The sequence below is a fragment of the Stegastes partitus genome, unplaced genomic scaffold (genome assembly GCF_000690725.1).
Source record: "Stegastes partitus isolate 25-593 unplaced genomic scaffold, Stegastes_partitus-1.0.2 Scaffold730, whole genome shotgun sequence".
Lineage (NCBI taxonomy): Eukaryota > Metazoa > Chordata > Actinopteri > Pomacentridae > Stegastes > Stegastes partitus.
In genome coordinates, this window is record NW_007578461.1 from 36,049 (window position 1) to 47,326 (window position 11,278).

The 11,278-nt window shown below is 40.7% G+C and overlaps 1 protein-coding gene across 1 annotated transcript in view; it reads left to right on the top strand.

The window, feature by feature from the left end:
- The window catches only part of LOC103364239 (glutamate receptor ionotropic, kainate 3), a gene marked incomplete at its 5' end in the record, with an annotated part of 41,115 nt that extends 35,033 nt beyond the window's left edge, over positions 1–6,082 (top strand). Inside the window, 4 exons of the mRNA XM_008291294.1 lie at positions 1,990–2,207; positions 4,438–4,663; positions 4,893–5,143; positions 5,800–6,082. Coding sequence (XP_008289516.1) covers positions 1,990–2,207; positions 4,438–4,663; positions 4,893–5,143; positions 5,800–5,994 — 890 coding nt within the window. The remainder of the gene's footprint in view (positions 1–1,989; positions 2,208–4,437; positions 4,664–4,892; positions 5,144–5,799) is intronic.
- Positions 6,083–11,278: the final 5,196 nt, after the last annotated feature.

Here is an 11,278-nt window from a genome sequence, read left to right on the forward strand (position 1 = left end):
GATGTCTATTTGAATCCTCCTCGTATGTGTGAAATAAAAAGCTGAACTTAAATGATCCACCTGCCACAAGCAGAGGTATGAAGGAGCCACATGCAGCTTCGGAACAACACTGTTAAATCTACCTATTTAATGTACCACAGATTCTTTTTTTCTTGAACCACCAAATCCACATGTCAAGAAAAGGCACAGCGAAGTTTAACACAGCTGAATGGTGATGTTAGCGACTCGGTGTTTTTTCTGAGCAACGTTAATGCCTAGTTGGTATAAAGACTGGAAGCAGGGGGGAGACACACTATAAGTTATTGTTGATCTTGTTTGTAAAGCAACTTGTGCAACTCTTTGGGACGTTCAACCGTCTGATGTTGTATTGACTTTTTCAAAATTACACATGAATTCCTGAATCTCTTCCCAAAGCTAAAAACATATCTCTATTTTGTCATCACATAAATCCCACAGTAATATCTGCTCTTGCATGGGCAGCGTAGCCACATAGATGTGATGTTCTGGTTGCCAGGCGTATCAGTATCGTCTTCCCCCTGAAGGAACATTTGTACTTCCTTTTGCCTTACAAGAGTCCTTCCTCAAAGAACTGTACGGTATGTTGACACCATTTTATTTCCCTGGCACCATTTGACTGATCTGCTTTTTGTATTTATTTAGAGTGTTGTGATGCTGCGCCATATACCGCTCCCTGCTGACAACAGCGCTTTATAGTGTGGAATTCAATCGAGTTACCCGTTGCTTCACTCACTCTGCAACCGGAGAACGCATCTGGATCTTCCCCTCTCTGAAGTCATACTGAATTAAGGGATGCTACTGTCTTCCCCCCCTCCACCTCCCCATCCTTGTTTGTAACCATGTAGAGTCTTTGTCAAACCACAAAGGACAAATCCAATCAAATTTGGTGGAAGAGGTTAAAGAGCTGACCACACAGCTCCCCTTCTTGTGGGCTTGTTACTCTTCAGAATTGCCCTCATAAATCTTCTCAGTAAAGTAACAGAGTGCACAAAGCACAAGGGTATTTTAGAGGTTGTCAGAGATGAGATATAAAGTAACTTTAACATCAGTCAGTGAGCCATTGTAAACATAGTATTATTTAGCAGAGGACCGCTCAAAGTCAAGGCTGATGCAGAGCTGCGCCGTCAAGTCGGGCGAGATGCCGTATCTTGATTTTTGCCTTTATCCATTTGTTATACATGCTGCGGTGATTTGTGTACAAGTGTGTGTGTATGCAGTTGACCTGATGAGATATGATTTGATGTGATATCATAGTATAAATTATAAAAAAAGAGTTCATATCTCATGTCAACAAATAAACTTGTTCGTCCAAAACCCGCTCCAGACGACGAATTCGGTAAAAAGACTACGACTGACCACAAACCGCAGCAGATAAATCTAAAGCGGTAACTGAATGCTGGCGGTGCTTTAGCAATAGAAAGCTGTTAAGAGTGATTACAGTGGCAAACAGATGCTGGGCAGCAGAGTGTGAATCATCGCTTTTGAGAGAATGTCTGGACTGTAAAGAAAAGGTGTTTCCCACGTCGCAGTAACAATGCAGACAAAGTTTGTTCCATACAAACAATGTGGACAGACAACTTCAGGGTTATGTGATTTTATTTGCTGCTTTTATGTATATTTTCTGATTAACAGGTTGTCAGAGCGCACAGTGAAAGTCGTCATTTAGAATCTTAAGCCTTACATGAACTGAAAAAAAGCGTTTGTGCCGAATATAAAAGTCTGGGCAACGTACAGTTCCACTGGTCTGATCCGAACTGTTAGTTTAGAGTTTGGCTCACCTGCCAAGCTGGCTTCAATGCCTGCTTTATTACTGACACTACCTTGATCCACACAAGTGGCACTGCCAAAGCATTTGCAGGCTAATTAACAAAATGCAAGCGATCGTGTTCCTGCGTCTGTTTATTTCAGTTACATTACTGGCACGTTCACTTTCATCCAGTCGGTCGCTTAATGCTCTGTCACTCTGTGCAGGCTCAGAGCTGATGCCCAAAGCCCTGTCGACCAGGATAATTGGAGGGATCTGGTGGTTCTTCACACTCATCATCATATCGTCCTACACCGCTAATCTAGCAGCTTTCCTCACTGTGGAAAGGATGGACTCCTCCGTGGACTCGGCTGATGACATCGCCAAGCAGACCAAGATTGAGTACGGTGTGGTCAAAGATGGTGCAACGATGACTTTCTTCAAGGTAAAGTACAAACAACACAGAGTAGATATGACTGACTGACGTTATTACTAATGATTACTGAAGACGTGTCTGTCTACACTTTATATATATACTAGTAAATATATAAATATATATAGCTCCTAATTCCCACAGCAAAGGCAAATTCTTTAGCTTCTCCACACTGTTTGATGTATTCCTGATGATTTTTTTATTCCGAAGTTTCAGCGCTTGCCTGCAGGGTTTTTGACTTTATTTTATTATTTTAAGCTCTGCTTCAGATGCTGCTGCTGCTGCTGTGGTGCTGAATAACACATGTAACAGAGTTACAGTTTCTCAGAGTCAGAAAATGAAAACACTGCACATTTTTATTGGAGACAGTCCATAAGTCTATGACATTCAATAACAAAAAAAAAGGGCATCAATCTGCCCTAGTTTTTGTGCCCCCAAATTTTGGAGATCCAGTTGAGCTCAGGAGCACCGTGTTGTTTTCCAGTGTGTTTACTAGACGGCACAGCTTTCATTCTTTGAATCTTTTTGCCGATATCACATATGCTTAAGACTGTAGGGATGTCTTTGAATTGGGCCCGATCATTTTATTCAAAAAAAAATATTACGAATTAATAATCAGAACACTTTTCAGTTGATCATTTTTGCAGAAACGTAACGGTAAACAGCGTTTCAAGGAAAAAACAATCAGCCTTCAGCTCCTCTGAATAGTTACGTAAAGGAAAGTTATTTTAAAGCATTTTATGCACTTTGATAAATTGTAGTTGTGAGTTTTTTCCCGTCATAAATAGAAGGACACACAGGTGTCTAATTACCCCAGGCTCAAGTGCCCTCTGCTCTCTCTTGCTCTTACAGAAAAGGCTTAATGATGTTAACTCAATGAGGCACAGAAGCATGATAAACGCTGATGAGACCAGTGAATGCATGACGGCTCTGCAGGTGGATGTAACTGGATGCTTTTGGTCTTGAGCTTATGTCACAAAATATGTTTAACTGTCTGGGATTTTGCTTTTGAATCCAGTCGAATGTGCTGCGAGTTGCAGCGTCTAGTCACTCGCCTGGCAGACAGCAGATGGCTGGTCGTCAGGCAGATGTATTCCCACGACACAGAAACAAAAAGGAGACAAAGGAGTTGATATTGTGATCGTGGATCATGGCAAAATCCGCCACTGGCAGTTAGTTATTCCTGATTTAATTTGCTTCACAGATGGATGTAAAACTTCCAATACTGTATATTTGTAACTAGATGTATTGATGAAGTCACCATCTAGGAGGCTGTAGCATCGCCTGAAATCCATCTTTTTGGAGGAGTTGTGTACAGCGCACACCCCAGCATTCAAGGAAGGTAGCTTTTATCTACTAATATACCTCTTCCAACCTATTGTTGACAGACTTGGAAAAGAAAAAATGCTGGATGATTTTCCACCGTGCTCAGAGAGGTGGGATTCACAGGGAAGCGTTCTCCATCATGAGTCACTTGTGAGCAACACGCCGCAAGTTGGTCAGACGCCAAGTTAGCGACATTTGTCATACATCCTAATTGGTATTTTCAAGTTTTAATATCAGACTATCATATCTGGGTTTTAAAGCAGCCAGGACCATGCTTCTACTTGAGTTAACAATAATGGAGGGGGCTTCTTATAATAGCATCTTTCACAATTTGAAATGGCTTATAGTCTTTAGACAGTAATTATCTAGGATTAGACATGGCATAAATGTGACCTCATAGAAAATTGCATGAAATACCAAATAGCCTGATGCAAGACTAATGGCGAGGCATTCTATTATTGCTGCCTCAGTGGCACTTATGAGAATAGATGTGTGCAAAGCTTCAATTTACTGTCCTTTAATCCTGTGACAATGGAAGATCTGTAGGAGTAATCATTTAAATCTATTTGGTCACTTCACCAAAGGCTTTTTTTGAACGCTGTGCATGAACAAACCTCGGTTATCTTTGACATTTTCTATTCAAACTTTCATAAAAAGAAGAAAAAAATGGAGGTTCAAAGCTATTCTTTAGATTTTACAGAGGGACTAGCACGATGTCACGGTTAGCAGTATTTGCAGCCTCGACACCTTGGGCTAAAACATTTGAAAGTTATTTCGCTCAAGTTCAACGCTTTTTTTTTTCTTCATTGTATATTTTTTCAACTATATTTTTCTTGCCTGCAGCGAAGGAGATTGTTCAAATGAAGGTTCAAAGGCATGCGTTTCTTTTTTAACCGGCTCTATCTATCCCCTACAGAAATCTAGGGTTTCTACTTTTGAGAAGATGTGGGCCTTTATGAGCAGCAGGCCCAGAACGTCACTGGTGAAGTCCATCGAGGACGGGATTCAGAGGGTGCTGAAGTCAGACTACGCCCTCATCACCGAGTCCACCACTATCGAATACATCACCAGGAGGAACTGTAACCTGACGCAGGTGGGAGGGATTATCGACAGCAAAGGTTACGGCATCGGCACTCCCCTCGGTAAGGCTTGACCGGAGAATGCATTTGAGACGAGCAAGTAATAACAAAATTGCGTCGCTTTTTGAAGGGTGAGGGTAAAGGATTGCTTTTTTAGACGCAGCAGCAGCACAAATTTTTTTTTTTTAAGCTACTATTCAGACAGTATGCGACAACGTGTTTATGAACCTTATTATCACAGAGTCCAGCTGGCGTTTCTTCCCAAGTAAAACAGGCCTTATGTTGCTTCCAGGCTCCCCATACAGGGACAAAATCACCATAGCAATCCTGAGCATCTTGGAGGATGGGCGCCTACACATGCTGAGGGAGAAGTGGTGGAGTGGGAGCAGCTGCTTGGATGAAGAGCGTCGTGAGACAGGCCCCATGGGTATCCAGAACCTGGGTGGTATATTCATTGTGCTGGCATCTGGCCTAGTGCTGTCTGTCTTCGTGGCAATCGCTGAATTCATCTACAAGCTGAGGAAGACTGCGGAACGTGAGCAGGTATATGTCCCCATAAATCACTTCATTTTTGATTTTAATTTGAAGTTAATTTAATTACCTTCTACCAGGATTTTCACTGATTTTTTTTTTTTTTTTTTTGCACATTTGGTGCCTATTTTATTATGACACTTGTTCCGCATAGCCTCCAAACCAAAGCCGTGCTCTATTCATGGCTTTTAGTTCAAACATGTTATAAAAGGATTTGCATGCCTTTGGCTAATCCCCAGGAGTACTTGGCCATAACACCACAACATTTACTTATTTTAACAGGCATAATTGCAAATTGGAGCATAGAGAATTAATCCATTATTAGTCATTGGAGATGTCAGAATAGCATGAACCCTTTACTGTTGTAAATCACTCATTCGAGTCATGCTAGATGCATGCGTGCCCCCCGTGCACCGGACTTGTTCGCGGCAATAATGAAGCGAGCGCGAGCTACATGTGGCGATCGTGCGACTTGCCATGCGAGCGCACACACACACACACACACGTATGGCATGAACGCAACATGAATGTTCAAATCCTCTTTTGTGCTCTTCAGACTGTCGACACTCCACGCTGTCACAAAAATTTAAAGCTAAGGCATTTACCCCCCGTCCCTTTCCCCTCTTCTCCGTCTCGCTCCCCTCCCCGCATCCTCCCTTTTCGCCCAGAGGTCTTTGTGCAGTGCCATGGTGGACGAGATCAGACTGTCGTTCACCTGCGAGAGACGGGTGAAACACAAGCCTCAGCCTCCAGTCATGGTGAAGACGGATGCGGTGATCAACATGCACGCCTACAACGACCGACGACTCCCAGGAAAGGACAACATGAGCTGCAGCACTGGGATGACTCCCGTGTTTCCATGACATTGTGTTCCCCGCAGGCCAAGAACCTCCTGAGCAACGTGTCGGGGGCGGTGCCAGAGACTAGAGACAATGGCATAGACGGGATCACCAGATACATTAACCACAGTGACATGGGGACACTAACAAAACACGGGCAACTCAAAATGGCAGCATCAGCCACACAGGTATGACAGCATTCACCACGAAAATCCAAACCACAAGAGGTAAAGGAAAAAAAATATGGGGAGGTTCTGTGAGGAGAAAAAAAAGAGAAAAAAAATCAATTCTTGAAAGGGGGGGAACAATACACCCCCCCAAAAAAATCAGTTTCAAGTCTGATGTTTACGTGCGCAACACAAAAACACAAGAAAATACACAACTTTGAAGGAATCCTCAATCAGTGAAAAGACTGAAAAATTTGATTGGGAAATACGGCCGAAAGCAAGAAGAAAGGTTTTGTGGAGAATGGCAATAAATGACAGACGTACAATGCAAGGAGGACAAAGAAGAGCAGCTTCCATTGAAGATCAGTTGTGCCACACATGAAAATTACAATATGAAATTAGTACCTTTATCCCATTTTATTTTACTTTTCTTTAATTATTTGAATGGCCTTTTTGACAGCAGAAAATATTGTTACCTCAAACATGTTGTCTAGGCTGGAACGGTTGTCTTTTGAATCACAAGCTGTAGGAATTCCCATTTAGCATCTGCAGCGTTATCGGTGGGAACCCATAGCAAGAACAGTAAATTTAAGTTAACTGTGATGTGTAATTAACTATATTGTTAGACACGAGCGATCCATCACTGATGCAAAGTGGATTGTGGAGGCATCGACATTACAAAGAGGAGATTGCACCGTGCGCTGTTGGATCATATTGGTTGTGGGATTCAGTTCGTTCGAGACATAGACTGTATAAAAGATGGACGTAGCAACCGGCCCCGAAAAATGAAGCCAAAAACCTGCAATATCACTACGTCCGCTAGTCCTGGCTCCAAAAAGCCCTGGCTCCCATAGAAATGAATTGGAAAAGAAGTGATCACAGATCATGAAATACTGCATTCCTACAGCTCAGGATTTTTTTCTTATTAGTTTTCATGGTCAAGTCCAGAGATCAGGTGGCCATTTTGAAAATAAATCAATACTGAATTTTTAAAAAATCGTCAACATTTTGTGGGGCAAGGGGCGTGGCTGGCTTGATTGACAGTCGGCAGCGACGATGCAGACAAAGCGAGCAGAAGGCGGTAAATGTGGGCGGGCAGAGAGGGCCCGCCTCTCAATCCGTCTGACCAATCGCTGCTCCTATGGCTCCGCCCCCCTCCGATGATTTTTGGCTCCAAAAATCCAAGATGTCAACCAGGAAGTAGCAAAACCCTGGCTTCATTTTCTCAGTGCAGAAACCAACGGGTGACATCACGGTAGCTACGTCCATCTTTTATACAGTCTACGGTTCGAGCAGAAGTTCATTTTAGGTCAAATGATTTTGTACACGACGGAATTTTAATCAGTTAAAATATTGATTGCCAAAGATTTGACCATTCAATAGACGTATATACAGAAAGAAGCCACAACTGTTTTGTTTTTTTTCATTTTGGGTTTAATGCAAAGCAAGTTGTTGTGGTTTTTCCAGCCGTTCAGGGTCGTAACGTATCCAAAGTAAATTGTATTTGGCGCAGTTGTGGCGTTGTGTTTGCTGGTTTTTCCAAACCAGATCACCTCGAAACATTGGTATCAACACTGTAATGTAAAAAAAAATGTCTTTCTTGAAACAAACCTGGGTGCTGTGTAAGTTTCAAAAGATTAATCGTGGAACCATTGGGCATTTATATTTCAACAATGAAATGGTAGCACGTACCACTACGCTTTTCCAAAACCTATTGGAAGGCATTAGATCAGGCATTTCTTTTTGTTAATCTCTATAATAAGTAAGTACAAGGCACAGAGACAAAAGGTAACAGACTGTGACCTTCAAACTTTTCTTTTTTTTGGGAGTGCATTTAATCGTGACGTATTCGTTCAAACATGTGCTGGTCTTTGTCCATGTGTGGCCACAGGACCGCTGAAGGTTTTCTTCAGGTGTGATCCTGCAGGCTCTCTGGCAGAAAAACGGTTGCTTTGCATTATAAAAAAACTAAGAAGGTTTGAGGTGATAAAAGAAATGATTTTGAAGGTTATCTCAAGTTGTTTTTGTTAATTTTTTTCTGTTTTAATGACCTGACGTGGACCGAGTCCATCCATACTTGTGTGTCAACATGCCGAAAGACAATGTGGTGAATAGACAGAAGCCAGTCGATGACGTTTGTGTGTGTCCATGGTGACTTTTAACGCCTATATATCGTGTACATCTTCAGCAAGTAAGGAAGATTCGAGGAGTCTGTGAGCTGCTGTCACCCGGGAGCCCAACGAACAGCAAACCTCCGTGAGGTTTACGTTGTTGATGTGCCGAGACAAAAAAAAGAAAAAAGAAAAAAAAAAAAAATCGTAACTATCCATGATTCAAGGAAACTCCGATCTGTAAAACTTTAGCATTGGTTTGGTAGAGATTCACTGTATAATTGTTTATTGATTCCCTTCTGCAAAAGTAGAGTATGTAGATAAGATGAGCAGGAGAAAATGTATTTTGCTAAATTTATACTGTTATAAATGAATTCTGTTCACAGTCAGATATGTTCTAGATGCTATTTATTTCAATAGAGAGGTCACTTTAACCTACTCCCTCACTTTACCCCCCAGTTCCACAGCCCCAAACGTTCTTTATTTATTTAATGGAAATGCATTATAATATGGTATATTGGATTACTATCATCCAAATGGGAAAATGTATGTAAATCTTCTTTTATGATGGCTAATATATTTCTACGAGGTGAAACGGATACGCCGAGCTTCCCCGACAGTGTAGGGTACACTCTCCTAGAGCAGGTTTCGGACCTTTTACTCTTCACGAAACCCCGAATACAACTTTGGTTAAAAAAAAACAAAAAAAAAACAGTATGGCTGCGGCTGATTTGCGGTTATACTATATTACTGTTACCCTCATGTGTACTGTAGCTTTTTTTCATGCAGGTGATTCAAAGACTCAAGACTGCTTGTATTTCACCTGTAATATGTGAAAATAATGAAAACAAAAAAATGTCATCATAATCAGAATTAGTTGGAATTACAACAGGGTTCATGATTTGGCTGATTCAGTCAGTTTGGTTACTGGATATATACATCTTTTTTTATAAATTAATGTGAATAATACTGTCATTTTACACAAAAATTGTATGAAACGTGAGAGAAAAGTAACGCAAAATGTAAGCTACATAACCTGTGTTCCATTAGCAGTGTGTGATATGAGTTTTGATTTTCCAGCGGTCATGACGGTACGCCTTTTTTCTTATTTTTGTTTTATTTTTATTTTATATTTTTTAAATGTATACCTTTCTTTTGATTTGCAAAGCTTCTATCATTTAGCAGAAAACCTCTCAAACAATACGATTAAATATGTTGGTGCCAACCAGGGTTTTCTTTGTGGACATGCAGAATTTCTATGAATATAGTTTTTGTAAGGTTTTGTAAGAAAAAAAAGGAAAAAAAAGATTTTTGTTTTCCTAGTAACTATATGTGTTAAGAGAACATTAGAATAACCGACATCTGAGTAAAACATGGGGGAAAATCAACAAAGTACTATAGAAAAGCTATTGAATTATTTTCTTTTTAACACACTGTGAATAATTCAATTGTACAGTTTGCTGTATGGGTTATATGAAGTTTTAAATAAAAAATACAAACTATATCTGTTGATCTGCTGATTGATGGTTGGTGTCGTCTTATGAAACACAACATGTCGTCTTTAGCCTCCGATTGGAGTCGATTAAATTAAGATGCTAATAATTAATACATCGTCTTGTGGATCTATACCTGCACAAACCATAAAATTCCCCCGCAATAAGAGCCTCAATAAGTCAGCTCGAATAAAATAAATGTTCAAATTATAAATTTATAAAGGAAAAATATATAAAACAGATACACATTCTCAGGCTGCAAGGTGGAGCAGTGGTTAGCATTGTTGCCTCACAGCAAGAAGGTCGCCGGTTCGCGTCCTGATGAGGACACCCGGGATCTTTCTGCGTGGAGTTTGCATGTTCTCCCCGTGCAGCGTGGGTTCTCTCCGGGTTCCTCCCACAAGGTTAATTGGTGATTCTAAATTGTCCGTAGGTGTGAATGTGAGTGTGCTTGGTTGTCTGTCTCTAAGTGCAGCCCTGTGATAGACTGGTGACCTGTCCAGGGTGTCCCCTGCCTTCACCCTAAGTCAGCTGGGATAGACTCCAGCCCCCCACGACCCTAGTGAGGGTTAAGTGGTGTGTAGATAATGGATGGATGGATGGATAGATACGCATTCTTACATTTCTAATCAGATAAAACAGCTTTAAATGATCAGAAGTATTACAAAACAAAACATCACACTGGACTGAGTTGGACAATAGACCCAACATAACTATTAATCACTAGTTTAAACATTTACACAGTTTACACTGTAAAACTAACTCACGCTTACTTAATTCTAAGTTTGCTTGAATGCAGATTTCTCCATAATGACTAAACCAGAGTCGACCAGATTAGATTCAGTGTAATTGGAATGCCCCTGGTAGGTGACTGTAGAATAAAGATTAGAACCTGGTGAACATCAGAAGTACCGCGGATAATTAAAGCAAGCAAACGAGTTAGAAACTGCTTTAACAGAAATAGCAACAAGCATTGTGGTTGCTGTACTATCACATGTCAGATATGTAAATCTAATACGCTGTACAGATGTATTCAGATATGTTTGAAAATAATTCATTTACAAGTAGCTGTTTTTTTTCAAGTAATGAAACCTTTAGTGTTGTTATTTTGCCTTAGAAATGGTTGCAGGGAATTTTTTATTTGCCTTTATAGCAATAAATCATACAAAATGTGTCATTCAGTAAACAGCGTGATGATCCACACACTCCCACTACTGAAGGGTTTCTTGGAATAGCACCTCCATGCAGCGGTCGGCGACTGGAAGTTAATCTAAACGGCCACAGAGCAGCGTAATATAAATACACAATCTTAGCCAAGTATCTATAATGAACACAATTAATATTCACAATGCACGTCGCCACAGTTATTATTCAGGCTGAACAAAGTAAAACAGATAATACCAGATTGCTAACTATGATATAGAATCAAGGGGGTTTTAATGATTACCCAGGATTGTGCTTATATTTTCTTGTGCACCATCACAATAAATAAGAAAACTTTGGGGGGAGGATTTTTATCTTCCAAATCCAAAGCGTC